This window comes from Caloenas nicobarica, chromosome 7 (assembly GCF_036013445.1).
Source record: "Caloenas nicobarica isolate bCalNic1 chromosome 7, bCalNic1.hap1, whole genome shotgun sequence".
NCBI classification, from domain to species: domain Eukaryota; kingdom Metazoa; phylum Chordata; class Aves; order Columbiformes; family Columbidae; genus Caloenas; species Caloenas nicobarica.
The window spans coordinates 36,196,624-36,216,059 of NC_088251.1; the positions used below are offsets into that span (position 1 = coordinate 36,196,624).

General features: G+C 44.2%; 1 protein-coding gene across 3 annotated transcripts in view; it reads right to left on the bottom strand.

The window, feature by feature from the left end:
* The window catches only part of MICU1 (mitochondrial calcium uptake 1), a 99,283-nt gene that overhangs the window by 19,665 nt on the left and 60,182 nt on the right, over positions 1-19,436 (bottom strand). For all 3 annotated transcript variants that reach the window (XM_065639366.1, XM_065639365.1, XM_065639367.1), the window contains 2 exons: positions 16,108-16,190; positions 10,833-11,030 (listed from right to left, as the gene is read on the bottom strand). In XM_065639366.1, the coding sequence (XP_065495438.1) occupies positions 10,833-11,030; positions 16,108-16,190 (281 nt within the window). The remainder of the gene's footprint in view (positions 1-10,832; positions 11,031-16,107; positions 16,191-19,436) is intronic.

Sequence of the window (19,436 nt, forward strand, 5' to 3'; positions counted from 1 at the left end):
ATTTTGGTCTGTACACTGAACAGTGGCTTATTTTCTTTGGCTTGCTGTGTGTGCCAAAGAAGATTCTTAAAATAAGCATTTTTGCCCTTCCAGTGGCTGCACTCGGGGCTTCCCGAGGCTGCACTCGCTGTAGATTCAATGTTTAAGATCAACCAAAACCAGCCAGCACTTCGGAGCTGAAAACACAGCTCACACTTCTCCTAGGGAAAGTCTACAAACACCAGGAAAGACTACGGAACATGGTCACATCCCGGTTTTAAAAGCGATATTAAACACAAACACCACGGAACGCAGTACTCCTGCTGTGCTAGAATTGGCATTGTCAACTTCTCAGGTTTTTATTTTTCAGAAATACTCCTAAACCTTTCTTCTGTACATTTAATGTAGCTATTCAAACTAACTGCAACCAGGCATCCCAGCAATATAACTTCTATCCTTTTTAAACACTTATATCAGCAAAATACCTAGCTATATTTTAACAGGCTCTTATATTTCTAGGAAGACTTCTAAAAACCAAGCTATGTGTGCCCTAAAATCTCAAAGCAAGCATCTAAAAAGTAAACATGCATGCACCATTTCTTTCCGATTGAGGTAGCAAAAAAAACTACAAGGACTTTTGGATGGAGAGAAAAGTGTTGCAGGCTGATTTTCGAGTTTATTTATGCTGGTTAAACAAACACGAACAGTAGAAATATTGCTAATACTAATTCTGTCAGGTTTAGGGGTACTTGAAAAAGGTGACCTGTTCCAAGAGCTGCAGGGTGCATAATAAGGAATCGAAAGGGTCTGGGAAACAATGATTTGTAGGGTGATATTCAGATTCACAATATACGACCCTTTAAAGTGGTATTTGCTCAAAGCTGTATTTGACAGGCTGTAATACATTATTTATCTGCAAACTACTGCAGCACTGGCTCTGTTTACTGTTCTGGACAAGCAGGCTGCCAGGATCTCTTGTCAAGTTGCATGCACAACTATGACAGAGGAAGAGGAAAAAAAAAAAAAAGAGGAAAACACTATGCATATTGCTAAACACCAGCCATCTCTTCCATTAAAAAAAGAGAATATATATATATATATTTGGGAGTAAGGTGTAATGTTTGCAAAGGCACCAAATTATTGCCAAAAAAAAGAGAGTGAGGCAAAAAATTCTAAAAGCTTTTTATTTGGAAAGGCCAAAGTTCTCAAAACCTTAATTTTTTTGGTTAATTATGCTGAAAGGTCCTAGTGCACATATACCTAAAACACTGGATTTTGCAAGGTGAAGCCCAGCCTGTTCCAGACACAGCCCGACATAGCGCGCCAGTAACCTGCAAGGAGCCCCTGGACTGGATCAGCAAAGCCCAATTCCATGATTTGGTAAAAACCAGTCCAAGGAACAGCTCTAAAGATCCCCAGAGCTACCTACGGTGGGAGAAATGCAAAACGGGAAGGATGCGGAGGAGGAAAACACCAAACGCAGCCTGAACCATGGTGCACAGGCTGCTCTGGGCATCCCCTGCACGCTGGGCATTGCCAGTGCGGGCAGAACCGGGTCATCCCCTGCTCCAGAGCTGGGTAAAGCCCACGGAGAAGCAAACCACGGGCACCGCGACCACCTGCGATGCTCCGTGCCTGCAGCAATGCAGCAGCTCCTGCCCCAGCGCTGCGAGAGCGGCTGCGGAGCTGGCACGCTGCCTGCGGCTGCACCGGCAAGTCTTCCGGGTCGGAAACCACTTCTCAGCCTCGTAAAACCAGCCAGAGCATCCAAATTACTTAATTCCACCTTAACTCCCTCCCCTACCTGACTCCCTGGACTCAAACATGGGTTGTACAGCTGGATCGGGGCAGGAAAAATGCTCCCAATGCTGCCAGCAGTGGCTTGCTTCTCTTTTTTTTTTTTTTTTTTAACCTTAAAACAACACACGAAAGAAAAAGGAGCTATTTTCACATGAGAAAAATCCAATCTTCCGAATGCTTTCCCTGTCTGCTCGTTCCCTCTGCCCTCCAAGAGCAGCTTAAGTGAATATGTAGCAGCCAGGTTAAAAAAGTACATCTGTCAGCAGCAGCGCAATCCCAGCAGACCAGGTGTTTGATAGATGCTTTTGAGGTTTCATTGACCTTGGCACACTGCTGCTGCCTGCAAGGGGAAAAAAAAATTAATTCCAATCACCGGCAACTTGTTCTGCTTCAAGGAGCAATTAAAAAAGGTTATGTAATGATGGCCACACCTGAACTTCATCCTCATGAATCAAAGTAACATCTCACTAGCTCTGAAGAGATCTGGTTTGAAATTTCGTGCGGTGAGGGAATTGAAAGGAAGGAAACCTGAAGAAGAGGAATCAGTGATACTAAGGGGAAAGGACATGTGTGATAAATCAACGAGAAGCACTTGCCTGACTGCTGGGATAGAGAGGCAGAAGAGATGAGCAACCACCTCCCACTGCTGCTCTCCAGACCTGGCCCCGTTCCTGCCATTCCTGCCCTTGACAATGTTCCTGGTGCCTCAGCGCAAGGAATGGAGCGGCTTTTCCATCCTGCATGCTCAGTGAATGAGAAAAGAGCAAAAGTTCAGCAGCAGTACGAGTTTCCAGCCCCTCCGCAGGGATACCTGCGGGATGGCAGAGCCACAAGTACCGGGGCCAAACTGTTACCCTGAAAAACAGAAATTGAAATCTCCATGGAACTGATATACACAACTTTATTAAAAAATATAGCCCTCTTACACCCTGTTGGAGTTCACGCTGTTTCTGCTTGACCTTGGCACTCAATTCGCCATGAAAAATAAGTTTGTGGCAGTTAGATTCAGCCCAGCAGGGAAAAGGGAGCTCCTGCATCCCACTCCCGCGACCCTAATGCACCAAGAGAAGCAAAATCAGGAGCTGAAGCACAGACAGCAACGCATGGAGGGGCAGAACAGCTCTGTCCTCAGAGCTTGAAAGGGGAAAAAGAGCAAGAGGACTAAAGCGTTTGTTCATATAGCAGAAGGACAAAGCAGAATTCAGATACCTGCTGCAAGAATTGCTCATCAGAAACTTCCCAGTCAGTGATTTTGGCATGCTGTTATCGTGCAGGACTTGATTTGTGTTTGTTTTGGGTCACGCTTAAGAAGCTGGCTGACATTCTCACCCAAGGAACCACAGCAAGCCCGTTGGGTGACAAGCGTTTCATTTTTTTCCCCTGTGATTAATAAAACACATTGCCCACGCTCCCGTAGTCACTGCACTTGAGGGTCCACGTGAAGATGGAAAACCTGCAGCCCTGAACATCCGCTTCGGTTTTTGTCAGCTAACCTGGACATTCAAAATGCCGCAGCAACAGCTCTGCGATAACAAAAAGCCACAGAAACTTCCGAGACAGTTCTATTCCCACCTCGCTAACAGCATGAAACCCAGCATTGGCACAAAATCCTGGGCAGGAGCTTGTGTTGGTCCGAAACCTTCCTCCGTACGGGGCTGATGGGCACAGGTACATCCCCCAGCCAAGGCAGGGCTGTGTTTATAGTCCCAACACATTCCCACAGCCATCCCCAGGCTCCTGCCCATCAGCTTTTGGCTCTCGGTTAACTGAATTGTGCTCACATGAAGAAAAGTATCTATGATAACTAGCTGATCCCCTTCTACTTTATTGACTCAGTGATACAAATCTTCGCATTCACCTAATTAATCAAAATACCACTCTTGGTGTTTTATTTGCAGGGGTCCTACGAAAGGCTCTGCTGCACTGCGGGAGCAGATTTATACACACTTTATAAACCCAAGGAGCCCATCGTTACCGAGCAAATCCCTCTACTGCCGCTAACGATGCAATAAATAGACATTCCAATATAATCCTCAAACGGCTTTCCCTGCAGAGCCGCTGCATCAACTACATTTAAGTCGCCTCGTTCAAACCCAAGCAGAGCAGCAGCACGTACCATGGTGGGTGTCTCCTCGCCGGGCGCTGCAATCGTTGCCTTCATCAGTCCATCGAGCGCCCATCCCAAACGAGGAGATGGCAAAGCTGCTCCTGTGCATTCAAGTGATATCCCAGCAATCATGGTATCAGAGTGGTTGGGTTTGAAGGGACCTCTGGAGATCATCCAGTCCAACCCACCTGCTAACGCAGGGTCACCAGAGCAGATCACGCGGGATCACGTCCAGGCGGGTTTGAATGTCTCCAGAGAAGGAGACTCCACACCCGCTCTGGGCAGCCTGGTCCAGGTTCTGGCACCTCAGAGTAAAGAAGTTTCTCCTCGTATTCAGATGGAACCTCCTGTGTTTCAGTCTGTGCCTGTTGCCCCTCACACTGTCAGAGTGAGGCACTGGAAGGGTTTGATTTTGCTGGCATAGATCATTTCCCCACTTGCTTTTGCAGCCTGTACTAGGGAAGAATTAGTCAGAAATAGTGTTTACAGCATTTTCTGGCAGAGGGGTGAGGCACGGCTTGTGCTACCTGTCCCATGACAGTCAACCACTCACCCAACTAGTCGCACTTACCCTTCTTAATGAAAAAAGGGACTGAAATTCAACCTGTCTTGCAGTTAAACTAAACCTTCCCTGGTGCACATTTAAGCCTTTCATTACTTGCTCTGCCATTACTGATTGATGAAAATTACTTGCTTCAGTCTTCATTATAGCGTGTCCTCATGTTTACAGAGACAGTTATATCTCCCTTCTGTTTTCCTTTACACTGCACATGCCACGGCCTCATAACTTATTCCTACTTTCCAGATTTTTTTTTTTCTTTCATACTAACATCCCATGCTGAATTCTTACCAAGTCTTTGGCCAACACTGGACAAAAACTGAATGTCAGCTTTTCCCCAAACCCTAACAGAGACAGTATGGTCAACCTGACAGCTTCATGTGACCCTTTCCATTCACACACCAAGACAAAAGCAGGCTGCCAGAAGCTCTGGATGCCATCAAAAACATGATGAGGTCTCCAAATAATATCAACTACCTGGCCTAGAAATTCCCAGCTTACGTATGCATACACTGGGCTGTGACTCCTTAACTACAGAGTTCCCTGACATAAAACTATTCATGGTGGTCAGATAATCCGATTTTTAACTGCAGATGTCACAAAACTCCATCATTTGCAACACTTTCACAGCTATCCATCAAGCCATAGTTATCAGCCTTATTTCTATTCCCTAAAACATCTAACACATTAAACACAGAAGAGAGAGTAAGTAGATCTGCGGTAACAAGCCTGACGACTCCCCTTTACTTTCACTAAACTCATCATGGCTTTGTCCATTCCTGACTCTAGTAAGGACATCTAGGAGTAAAAAGCCTTGATATGAAGTTCATCTTCCCTTCCACAGCTTTGTTTAAAGGTTATTTGCTATCAACACACCTTAAATTTACAGTCAGCGGGTGACAAAACCAACACAGCCCCAGAGTGTGGGTTCTCAGATGGGGACAAGTAAGTTCTCCAAGACATCCCAACCCCGCACTCCCAATCTGGGATTGACCGAGAGAGAGAGGTTCAGGTTGAACTTGGGATATAACAAGCACAAAGGGACCACCGGGCAGTAGAGGACCATGCAGGAATTCTCTCCTGTGCACAGATCTGGTCCTCCACCGCTGTCTGCCACGTCCCAGCTCCACAGCATCCACCCCGCGGCCGCACCACGATCTGTACGTGCACATTTGGTCGGTTGTCTTAGCAGAGAAGCAGCTCCCAGGCAACACACCAGAACAACAACAACAACAAAAAGTGTAAAAGCCAAGCTGCTCTGGGTTTTTCTTTGGTTACCTGAAAAGCGGTTGCTTTTTAATTGTATTTTCAGCTTATTAATATTCCCAGCTACAGCATCCATGCTCCGAGCCTGGCTGCTCCCAACGCTGCATCCCCATCTCCCCCTCCTTCCCACCGAAACACTCGTCCTCCAGGACAAACTAAGGACCCGTGAGGCACATTTTAGGTTTTCCATATTGAATGATCAGCCCGTCCTCCCCTCCTCCCCCATGGCACACCGAATGGTTTCAAAAAGTGTGTCTTTTAACACCTGGCGACTCTTAATACGTTTGCACATCAGAGGTGCCACCCTGGCAGACACCTTGAGTAAGCGCCACAACCCGGTCAAGAAGTCACTAACAAAGGCGCGAAGCAATTTTTGTATCTGCCATTAATTGTCCCATTAAGAGACGACTTCACAAGTGCTGGTTTGGTTTTTCATATGTAAGGACCATGTGAAAGAGAAAGCAAGTAGGGGACTAAAGGAGGAGCTACAGAGGATATAGATGTAGAACTAGATATAGAACTGACAAAACTATGTAAATACACTAATCCATTATAGGAATTCCTCCTTCTCTGCATCCTAAGAAAAAAGGGAAGATGTTACATCCCCCGTCATTGTTCCCACAGTGGCCAGGCCGGGAGTGAAGCTGACAGGTGAGCAGATCAGCAGGTAAATGACACAACCTGGTGACAATACAGCCAACCATGACTCAAAATAAAAACATCTCGCGTAAGTTCAATAGCAAATCGACCTCCAAAAAGTCTGAGTTTTGGGCCCTTCCTTACAAAGCTTAGCCAATCTGACACTGCCAGACTTCATTTCTCAGGCCAGTCAAAAACAAATTGATGAAACTATGTATCAGTCCGCAAGCCCATATAAAACCAAGGCAGAGCCCAAAATAATCTTGAGTAAGCTGCTAACGATACAGTAGTTTTTAATACTTGGTACAGGATTACACAGATACGGAGACGAGGACTCAGAACAGAAAGCCGCGTTGGACTCAAGTTATTCCCCTAAAACCAGATCATGAAGCACTAGAAATGCCTTCTGGAACCAGAATATTAGTTAAGACAGGGTTGAGATCCAAAAGGATCTAGGACTCCATATGCACGACACCATCCACCCCGCCTTCCTCATAAAAAACAAACGAAGCAGCAATCGTATCAGCATTGGTCACAAAAGTGTTTCCAGGGTAAAGAAGTTATTGTCTCTCACATCACCTGTCACAGAACAGACACACAAAATAAGTGATTTTCCAGATGGCAGCAGTGACATAGGGTCCCTTTGCCATAGTCTCACAGAATCCCATTTTACTTCTCTTTGCTCCAGCACCTGAGACCTTTGGCTGGGGAGGGACACACCTACAAGGTGAATTAATACTTGCTTCACCAATTCAGTTGAGAAAAAATGCCCTCTGTGAGTCACTGCCGGGGAAACAATGTGCTACAGAAGTGACACTGCAGGCAACTTGGAAAAAAAAAAATTCTTTGCTAAGTTCTCACACCATAGACACGTATCCCACTGCTGACAGAAAGACACCTGGGGAAATAAAACAAGACTAAGTACTGAGGTTAAATCATGGCTATTAGCAGGTTTTGGGGTTGGCTTTCAGAAGCGACACAGATGTGGAGGACAAAGGGCTAACACATCTTTTCTACACACACTTACTGAACCATAGAAAAATTTTGGCTGGAAGAGACCCATGGGCTGGCTGAGACTCTCCCTGATGCATCAAGGATGCAGGAATATCCAGGACAGACACTAACAAGCCAAAATAGCATAAATGGTGATGTCAAGTCCTATCCATCTTCCTATCTCTCAGAGTAGTTTCACTCATTAAAAAAAAAAAACACAAACCAAAACACTGTTCAAGCCAAATACCGCCTGTCCTAACACATTATAGATGCAGTGCCTGTCCAGATTAAATTGTCACTGCTTGTCACACTAAGTGACAAGAAGAAAGGAGGGTGTTGCACAGGTGCTAACGCAGGGCAGCACATACATGGCAAAAAAATGCCGAGGACTTTGCCAAGAACATGTCCCATTCGGTGGGGTGGTGGCCATGGCTCTCTCCAAGTAGCCAAACTACAAGAAGTTGTAATAAGCCATTAAAAGAGTCTCCTCCTCCTCCAGCTTACTTTTTTGTGGTTACTTCTCCCATCCTTCCCGCAAATGATTGCGGAGTTTCCATAAAGTGGTGGAAAATGTACTTCCATCAAAACAACAAGCAGAAGGGAAGAAGAAAATACCAGGCCACGGTTATTAACCATGCTGTCAGCACTTCACCCATAAGGAACGCAAATGCTCAGGGCTTTGTCTGAATTAATTGCTCTGAGAAAGTTTCTGCTCAGTCTTAACAAGAAATATGCATCGGTATTTTGGTAAGAAAGAAAAACGAACCAAAATCAGTAAGAGGAAAGTAGGTTCAGGCAGTCAGAAGCTATTGTTGCATTCTCAGAGTCACGCTTGGATGCTGAGCCAAAGGGAAAAGCGCTTTAAAAAAAGGTCTTAAAGTAGATTCCTTTTGGAAAAGAGAAAGCAAGTGTCCCAGTTTGAGAACAGAGACACCACGTCACTCGGAGGCTGCACCGCCCCCAGGAGATATTCTTCAGCCCTGCTCACAGTGCATTTCCCCAAAGCCTTTTTGGGAATTCAGACATCTAACTTGAACAAAAACCGGTTTTCCAATTAACCTCCCAGCTTCAGACCACACGCTAATTTTGCTAAGCCAGCGACGGATCAGGAGATGAGGGCTGGAGCTCAGCCAAGCCCCTGGCAGATCTGCCACCAGCTCTTTGCGGCTCCTTCTTGTCCCCCCGTGACACCAGCTACGCTAAGAGGAGGATCCAGAGATGATCTGCGCGGGCAGCCGAGCACGAAGCTGATGAAGGACCACGGTGCTCACAGGCTCATCACCCAAACGGACACAGAAAACACGGGAAGCTGTTAAAAAAAAAAAAATCACCTACACGAGTTACCTGATGCTCTGTGACACGGTATTTCCTAGTGCCACTTCTCACGCTCTTCTGATTTGCGCCAAAGTAAAACACTCAAGCCATGTCCCTTCTCTGAATTACCATGTTTAAGTGGCTGAGCTCCTTAGAGCAATCCCTGGAAAAGGAACGACGCAAACCTACTAGGCGCTTGTGTGAAAAGCCACTTAACTGTGAATAAAAACATCAAATACGAAGCCAGGAGAGAAGGTCGGAGATCACGTCAAGAGAGATAAAAGCAGAAGAGGAGAGAGGCCGCATTACGTAACGCTGAGGACAGAAATAGGCCTGTATTGCCTAAATTGATGGGAACTACAAATAAAAAAAATCAAGTACTGCAGTATTGCAAATTCAGGAAAAAATGCATTTGGCAGAACAGAGCTGTTACGATTGTATAGGTCAATTTTTCAGTTAAAACGAGTATCAGTAACGCCAAGCACAGCACAGTACTGTGCTCAAGGGTGCTGTCAGGAATTCAGTAATGATGCGTTGATATTTATTAACTTACCAAGACATAAATATCTGGTACTGTTCCTAATTAATAACTAACTTGTTAGAAAGGCAGCTAACATTTACCAGGAAGAAGCACAATTGACTGAAATCACTACAAACTAAATACTAAACTGTTGCACGAGAAAAAGAAGAACCAGTACCGTGAAACTGAAAAAAAACTAATTGCTTTTTAATGAGATAAGTAGGGACCCCTGGAGAGAGCCCAGGACTCCAGCACAGAGTCAGAAATAACACTTGGGTGCCAATTATTGCCCATTCCTGAAGGGAAACTGGAGCAGGATGGTAAACATGGACAGAATAATCTCTATTTCTCTTCCCTCTGTGTTTCAGCTTATGTTTCTTAACCTTAAAAAGTATTCCACTCGTTTTCCATTTGCAGAGGCACTGAGGAATCGACACTTTCCAGTCCACAAAGAACACGTTCTTCAACCAGCCTACTCCCCCTGAAAATGCAGAGCCACACCACCCACTTTAATGACCAGTTAAATGAAGTCAGTGAACCAGATAATTACCTTCATAAAAAAAAAAAAAGTCCTTGGGTTAGTTTCTTACTTAGATTCATAAAACTCCAAATAAAAAAGGGAATAAATTCAGGTTAACAGCAACGGACTTAACAGCAACTTAATAAAATGCTGTTCATTAGCTGGATCACATAACCTGAACGCACGGACATTCATACATCAGACAGAAGTGACAGTGAACTCTGAATACTGTCATCTTAACAGGTTATGGTTGGGGGGGACAGGAGTTTTCTTGTGCACAAAATCCTCAATTCTGATGCAAATAAAAGCCTGGCTTTGCTCAGGCCAGGTCAAAGCCTTGAGCCTGCTCCAGAGAAGGGCATCATTTTGAGTCAGCTCCACTTGAGAGCTGAGACACAGACCAAGTTACTGTTGTTGCACTTGCTTCAGTCAAAAGAACCAAATTTTGAAGCTTGATGCTTAAATTCCGGCTATGTGACTAGGAGGAGGGAGATGGAGTGCTGCTGTTAACTCCTGGCAACGCAAAGAAAAAATAGGAGACCTTAATTCAGTTGAGGAGTAAGAGTCACAGAATATATGGACATTTCTTATAATGCATATGAACCCAGGAGGTCAGATAACAGAGACCACCTGCTTAGCAGGATTCACACCAGGCTTCAACACTCACACAGCCAACATATTCAGAATAGCGAGGCAAACAAGACGATGGGGACAAAAACATAGATGAAGAGTTTTGGGAAGTTATGAGCCCTGGTCGTTCAGGGCACAGCTTGCTCACTAGGAATGAGACAAACCTTCCTTGGGAAGGGAGCGACAGACCTCTCACAACCTCTTTGGTCTTCCAAAGCAGCTCAGAACCATCTCCATTGGGAAGGCCAAGGCATTGGCAAGGCAAGTGCCATGTAGAGGGACATGCAGCTGGGACCTGCCAGCTCCAAAAGATGGAGAAGTTCCTGGAGAGCACCATAGGTGCCAAAATGCTTATCAGAAATTCAACAACAGGTCTGATTGTGAGTGCTACAAGCCACAGGTGTAGTAATTCCCTCCAAACTCCTCCCACACTCTTAATCTTCCTCCAGAAACCACATCACACACTGCCCTCTCCATCGCACGTAAAAAAAAAAACAACCCAAACCTCAAGCTTCAGAATATCATGCTGCAGTTTGCGCTGGAAGTCGAGGAAGTGGGAGATGGTCAGCTTCCCCTTCAGATCCGCCCCAAAGAAGTACGTTGTCAGCGCAGAGTTGAAGCCAGTTTTCAGGGTGTTCCCCGTTGTTGAGCGGTCCCTGTGGCGCATGCCCATGCTGGTTTGGGAGCGAATGATGCTCTGGACCTGAAAAACAGAGGGAGGATGTCACCAGCAAAAACACCACTGGGACTTACACTAGTCAAGTATCAGTACAAAGTACTCCAGGCCCAGATGTGTCATCCTCTATTTTTTCTTTTTTCCACTAAAATAAATCTTAAACGACATGACAATTCAAAAAATGTGGTTGAGATTAGGTGTTGTTTTGTTTTGGTTTTTTACAGTCCTCTTTAAAGAAAGCAGAGTGTAAAATACTTAAAACAAGTTTTGAGAAACAATTCACCCAGTTTGCAGCTGAGCATTTTATCACTGATCCTACGCCTGGTCAGCAGAGAGCAGCTTGCTCCCACCAAAGCCACAGGAGGAGAGAAAGCAGAGGCAACCACAGGGAAGAAAAAAGCCTGGATGTGTTTTACTATTTTACCACCCATCCTTCTTAGTTCACATCAACCTCAGTTAACCCACATCACGTTTCCTTTCCCCTTGTCGACAAAACCAGGGGTTTTCCACCCAAGGGTGCCCCCTCCTTGGTAAGCTGAGCTGCAGCCAGGGGCTGATCCACCCAGAGCAAAAGGCTCCCAAAAAGTCCCCCAGGTGGCATCAGCCCAAATACAACCTCAGTAGAATAACAAGTAACACACAAATATCTGAGTTACCAGCAGATTGGGATATTTAGAATCACAGCATCATGGAATCATTTTCATTGGAAAAGACCTTTAACGTGGAGTCTAACTGTTTGCTTGCGCAAAGACAGCCAAGCGTGGAAGCACAGGTTGTAACAGCAATCTCTCAATATTTTTAACAAACCACATAGAAAAACATCCTCCTCTCCTGAGCTCTCAGCAGTGCCCTGCACCCTCCCAAGGCACCGCTCAGCAGGAGTGGAGGCTCCAGGACAGGGCAAGGATGTACAGGACAACCTCCCTACCCACTACGATATGGCAAAAGATTGAACTTATAGGATGCCACAGCCTGAAAAATCCAACAGTTTCTTATTTTAAGGGTCCTGTGCTAATTTAAAGGAATAGCTAAGCCAAATGGTCACTCACCACCTCTCTCCACCCGCGAGTATCTCACTAACCCTTCCCAGCACTCACCTGCCTGAATGACTTTTGCAGTGATATGAGAACCCAGGGTTATTCTCTGCATGAGACTCAATCTCTTCCAACAAGGCAGAGGATTCATATTAAGGACAATGAGTGTGAGAAAGGAGGGGGGAAACAAAAAAAAAGCCACTCAGCCTGCTGCCTGGCACTTGGCCTAAACAGCACGGACTTCCCGAAGCTCCAGCAAACATTGCTGCTTCGCCTTCATCCTCTTCCTCAGGCCAACAAAAGCTGGAAGAGAAGAAGGAAAACAGCTGCCAAGAGCTCCAGCTGTCAAAAGGACGCCAGAACCTCATTATCATGGTGTACGGTGTGTTCAGCTTTTTCCTAACAAGAGAAGGGGTGCTGGAACAACCCCAATGGGGATGGATGCTCCAGAAGTGAACGCCACGTATTGCTGCTGGGCTCACTTTGCGTGAAACGCTGCCTCGAACCACAGGACTGGCTATTCTTCCACTATAAGGAAAGGTAAGTCAAGTCAGAGGGGGAAAAAAAAATGTGGAAAAAAGATTTGAGAGGTGGTGGGGTTGTTTCGTTTTGGTGGGGTTGTTTTGTTTTGTTTTTGGTTTTTTGGTTGGGTTTTTTTGGTTGGGTGATTTTTTTGGTTTTTTGTTTTTTTAATATGCACTGTGATGTGGGGAAGGGTTTTTGCACTGTAAATATAATAGCAACTCCTTACTTGGCTTTGGGCTCCACTTTAACTGCAAGCTCTCCATGCACATCATGGAGACAAATACTTACAAACTGTCTGAAGCAACGCAGTTTATGACCAGCTTGGAAAATTGCCCCTGTTCCTGCAGAGGCCAGTGTTTACCACACCACAGACTGTTCGATGGAGCATCTTTTCCCAGGTGTTATTTATATGCCATCTACACCCCTCTTTTTCTCTCCCCATCTATAACAAGCATCGGAGAGTTTGAAAATCCATCTGTGGGTGCTGGAGCTAAAATTATTTGGCTGGTGCCTATTTTGGGTAATCCTTCTAATGCCCAGAAGGGCAGACAACCACTGCAAGAAGTGCTGTCCTCGCTCACAGCTCATCAATCATACAGGGATGTGAAGCACAAGAGATGTTTCACTGTCTTTTGTACATATTTCAGCCTAAGCATCTGTGATCCATTTCATCTTTTGCACCAGATAAGAGGGGGAAAAAAAAAAACCAAAATCAACATGAAAATAGCTCACGGTTTAAAGAGAAATCACAAGTAAAGCTGTCTGTGAGTTTACTACTTTTCAATAAACTTTTAAATTAAAAATGGAAGAGTAAACTAACAATTTATGTGCTGAAGTCGAAGATGATACTGGTGCCAGCACCAAAATCTTCAGTGCTCTACACTACCCATGTGCATCAACCAGAGGAAAAAAAAAAAAAATATGAGGCTCTTCAGTGAGGCCTGAAGAAATTCAATATTTTCTTATTAGGTACTTAAAGCCTCTGACTTACTTGCACATTAGCTAAATTACTGCAAATAATTTTCTTCCTTGACTCTTAAGGTTTTTCCAACATTAACGAGAAGAGGGACCGGCTGTTGGGTCTCTGCAAAGACAATGTGTGAAAAAGGAGCATGAAAATCTTTCCTGTGTGCTCGCAAGCAGCGGGGACAAAACGATGCTTCTGTGCTCTTTTCTTTCCTTCTTTTTCTACCCTTTCTCCCCAAAATGATGTTGCTCTTTTATACTGATGCCACTGGCAGGGCCAGGTCCAGCTGCCCCTGCCAGGCAAGATGTTTATGGGACAGATTTGCAAACCCTGAGGCATTTCCACAAGAAGTGAATGCTCTTTTTATTTATCATATAAATTATTGCATGTGTTATAAGTGTGTATGATGTTTTATATTTGCCTCATGCTGAAGCTCTGTGTTTGCCTTAATTCTGTTTGCAAAGTGCAGCAAATCAGTTATAGCAATACCTGTCTGTGAAGACACTGTGAGCTGCTTTTCACTTTCCAAAAAGGCTCCTTCATCCTCTGAATCGAAAGCTCTGGAAGATCAATCTTCACCAAAATATTCTAATGCTAACCAGGAATTTTATTCTTTTATATAGATGCAGTGACACACGTAACAAGCTTAACAAAAATATGTCCCTCTTCCTAAGGATTTTTATATGACTTAATGCACATATAACTTCCCTTTGCCTACTGGATGATTTGAAATAATTTAATTCAATTTTGTATTTTCATCCTCATAGCACTTCTGAAATATTCATCCTCAAGAAACAGTCTTTCTTACTTTACATGTCTAATAAAAAAACCCAAACATGACATCTGTGTTAGTACCTTGGCACCACTGCATTTTTAGTAGGTGGTTAAAGGCTCTCCACTTCTCTTAAATTCATTTATCTCCATAATAGATTTCACTCTAGAACATTAGTATCTACTGTAAAATACCTTTTGAATTGTTATAGTACCCGATAGCTGCAGTGCAGCGCTATATTCATGCGCTATGCAAATAGAAGGAAGAACAGTATTTTTCACTTGGGAAAAGAGGGAACCTGGAATTTTTCATGGTTAAATCAGTAGTTCATAGGGAGGCAGCGCCAAAAGGCACAATAACCTGGACACAGCCATGTATTCAAACTTGCACTTAAAGGAAAATTAAAGACTCCTGGCTTTCCATTACCAGCTATCAGGTGAAGGGATATCATATTGGAAATAAACATTCTCCCGTCCTCCGCGTAGTCCAAAGCTTGCATCTAGAAACGTAAAGTTGACCAGATACATTACACAGCTCTGGGGCAAACTCATAAGAACGACATCATGCCCACGGGTAATAATTTAAGGAGGATGACAGCAGAAGATTAGAAGGGGGGGAAATTAAACAGACCTGCTTTGCCACTAGTTCTTCCCATTTACAGGCAGTGCCCCAAGCGTGACCAATCCCTTACAGACTCCTCTGAAGTTCACTGGTCACTCCATCAGCTGATGGGCAAGAATTTGTAACCAGATGATCCAGGGCTGCTTTGTTCTCGGGTATCAGTCCACAGCTTTTCACCTTCTCCAAATACAGATGTCCTCCAGCAAAACCCCCCCAAGGGCAGGTTATTTTTTTTTTTTTTTAACCACGGTTTCATCTCCTTTGCCCAAGCAGCAGCGCCTTCCACTTGCCCATCAACCATAGAGCCCCCAGGGACGCAGGGCCACACGAATATTCGTTAATTAGTGGTGTAACTCCTCTACTTTGTTCTTTGATAACGGAGGTGGTGACTCCCCATCCAGCCAGTTCACTTCTTTGCAAATGCATTTACTCCTCCTTTCAGGAGCAGCACGCACATGGAGCTTTGCTAATATACAGCAATATCAAGATGTTTATGAGTTTCCAACGCCTTAAGGGTGTTTTCTACATAGGCAAGCAAACCCTACCCTTCTGCCTGGGGAGGTCAGATCTTATCCCCACTGAGAGCTCGAGTATTCAATCTATTCTCAGCCTAACACAATCACAACTCTTATAGGAGGGACCTCACACACAGGCTAAGCTTATTAAAAAACCTGCATCAAACTCCCCGATGATGAAACCTTGTAAGAAGTTGGGGAAAGAAACTAATGAAAATCCACTCTCAATAAACACAGTTTTAGATTGCTTTGAAACAAATGGCTAAAGTCTTCTTTAGAGCAGACCGGCCCTGGTTATTCTCTGAAGACAAAATTAAGGAATGTAATAAAAGCTGTGGAAGAAAGAAGGATCAAAATCCTATGACACCAGTGGAGTGAAAAAAATTCTTTATCTACTTTGGAGGTGACATCTTGTAAATATATCTCAGTAAGAAAGTCATGGGAAATCAGAGTTTATACCTACAGGTGTTCCGGTTGGAGGAAAAATTATGTCTTCAAATATCCAGTTGAAAACAAAGCAGGCACTAAGGCAACACAGCAGAGCATGGAAGGAAAAGATGTAAACCAGTAGTAATCACAAACATAAGTCACAATAACACTGTAGAGGAGAGTACTGCAATCGTGACTAAGATGCCGTAGCATTACAAAGTCAACCTGGCGTTCAACTTGCCTGCTCAAACTCTTCCATGTCCACTTCACCATCACCATTCAGATCAAACATCTTAAAGGCGATTTCAAAATTCCTCTGTGGAGCTACACAAAAAAAAAAAAAAGAAAACACAATAAAAACCAAAGACCAGTTAATGAAGATACAAAAGCTCAATGAAAAAGGAACAAGTTCAGAACAACTCTATCCTAAAGCAATTTCCCAGAATTCTCGCAATTTTAAGAAGAAAACATAGCTCTTGGGAACCTCTAGCCATGAGCTTCATGGTGCTCCTTTTACCAAAGGTCTAGGCAAGGAGGTTGGGAGAAAGAGATGTTTCTTGAACAAATTTTATTCCATTCACAGGTAGAAAAAGCAAAAAAGCAAGACACTATCTGACATTTCTAACGACAATCAACAGAAAGTGACGCTGTAGCAAGAGCTGCTCCGCACATTTGAAAAGCAGCATGGCCAGAGGATGTTCCTCCAGCGCTGCAGAGGAACCGCCGTGCTGTGCGAAGAGGAGCAGACCTGGACTTTGGGTAATTTTCTTCCAGACTCCGCTCTCGTCTCACCACGCAAATTTACACAAATCACCACCAACTCTGTCGCGGTCCAGTTATGACATGGAGATAATGCCAAAAGCTGGAGCTCACCAGCTGAGACGCACCCGAGACAGCATGGTGCCTTATTTTTCATTGTGTTTGGTCTATGTTGTCATGGTTTGTTTGGCCAGAAGTCTGCAAAAGCATCACTTCACAGCTACCCATCACAGCAAAACCACGCTCTTTCCCCTGCATCCCAAAGAATTTGGGTACATGTCCATTTTGGGCACTGTAACCCATCACCATTTAAAGCTACGACATAGCGCCACAATTTTTTTCCCAAATTAAGCTAATATATGAGAATTTATCTTGCTCTGCTACTTTCAAATACATACCACTCACAGGAATTCTGTTTTTTGCTGGGATTTCTAGGGAACCCTCCAGGCTATAACTAGTGCTTAGGTTGTCATCTTCAATCATCAGCTAAAACTTAGCCTCTTTTTTTGTTCTGAAGATGGCTCTTCCTCACCCAAATCTGGCAGCAGGATGTGGGTCCCTGGTGAGGCTCATCTCCCTTTCATCTCATCTGTTGCAAACAACTTTTAATATTTCTTGTGGATGCTCAAAAAGTAACAAGTTTCAGCAATCAGCATTCTGCGTTAAGGCAACTTATGGTGGGAGAAGGAGCACAAAGAAGAACCACTCAAAAAGAAATTGAAATGGAATTAACTGAACTGGATTTTGTACATTAGTTACAGCTTCAATTTAGGACCGGGAGACTTTTACATCATGTTTTCCCCTTGCTTTAATAAACTGTAGCAGTTTATTGCTAAAACATTCAGCAAACATGCTAATGAGATCACTTTTTCCAACCTCTTTGCACCTTACGCAGACGTACGACGACATTAAACTCGATAGGGAGAACACCCTGTCACTGCCTGCTCGATATACACAGCACATACAGTCCTGCTGCCATCGTCTCTGGATTTCCACGTTCCCTCATGCCAATTATTCCAAGCTTTAAATTCCAAACGCCACGCGTCTCAGCGACCATCGCCAGCAGCACACGGTGGGTCGGTTGCTGCACAAACCTATAGCAAAAGCGATGTCTCCATCCAGCTCCTGTCCTGCCCGGCTCGCCGTCCCTCCTTAATTCATCGTTAGCTGAGCTACACTCAAGGGGACCGGTCATCCCCAACGCCAACATCATCTCCTCGATGGTGCAATCTAATTAAAGGGATTAACACAAAAAGCCTCCGCTGTATCCATCCATCATTTCCAGTGATTAAATCCCCATTTCCTTGAGGAGCAACAATATTAAGCCCTTTCCAACTACCCTCCTAATGTTTAAATAACAGCCAGTTTTGTTCACTTTAATTGCAAGTACTGCATGAAAGCCTGGGCAAAATCTCTCCTTATTAGCCCCCAAAATCTAGCAAAAGATTTGTTTCCCCTAGGAGGAAATAGGGGACTATATAAAGCTCTAATTGATTTACAAGACGCAAGGTAAAAAAGAGCAGTTTACACATCTCCTCTTTCTTCCCCCATTTTCTCTGTCAGGGTACACTGATGTGTATTCCGAGACTGGAAAATTTGTTACCCCTTGTTAAAAATTAGTGTTGTGGTTTATTTTATTTTTCTTTCTTCATTTTCTTTAAGGAAAAATATAATACCCTGCCCCGTTTGTGCAGACACAAGGTGAACAGAGAAAGAAGATACCTAACCTACCCCTACCCCTCGCAAAGGCCATTTCCTTCCTTTCCCTTCTCTAAATACACGTTTTTCAAGAGCAGTTTATCAAAGCCCCAGAGGAGAACACCACTTGTGAAATTAAAATGAACGGTTCAGCATCAGAAATCTGCAAGGTCAGTTGTTTTCTAAGGACAGGGAAGGAAAGTGTCTTTAAATCGGCAAATGTAATTACTTCACTCCTTTAGCTAATAAGTGACACAGCCTGCTTCTTCCTCTGATCTGCATAGCTAAGTCTAATTACTTGTAATGACACTTAGATCCAAGACATGTGAGCCCGAGCCAGGGAAACCAGAGGGCACCGAAGACAATTAGCTCATCCCCCTCAGGAAGAAACATTCATTAAAATACACGTCCCCGACCTCCAGGCAGCCGGAATTTATTGGTCCCAAGCGAGACGATTTCTGCCTCTCCACTGGGGCACAATGTTTCTGACCAGGATTTATTGGGGAAGAGTCATCCCGACGGCAGCTGACCCCATCACTCGTGGTTACATCAGCCTGTACAACCTTCATTTCTCTTCTTCCTCTTACACTTATATCTTTCAGAAACCTGCAGACCATAAAAGCAGCAGACACCAGTTTGCCCAGCTAAACTTTGCCTTCTTTCCTTCTTTCTTCCTCCCTTCCTTCTCCTTTTTTATTCTGCCCCCCAATTTTACCATTCTCTATTACAGCTTCTGTAAATTTTCCCACTGCCTCCTTAATTAAGATGCCTCAAAATGAACACAATATTCCTCCTGAACTGGTTATCAAAACCACTTAAAGGCCTGTTTGCTCTTAATACGGCGCAATGCTTGTCTTTACAAGGGAAAATTGCTTCTGGATTTCCCCACGTGCTGAGCTGCATTTCCAGCTCACTCTGATTTTAGGAGCTATCTCCTCATCATCCTTTTTGACATGATTCAGCACCAGGATTTTTCATCGCAACTAATTTCCCTTGTGCAACGAGTCAGGAATTGGCCAGAGCAGCCACAGGTTCTTTTTTGGCTTTATTTTCTAGTCTAGCTGCTTCCTAATGATTCCTCAAAATCATTAATGCAAATGAAAACGTGGTATT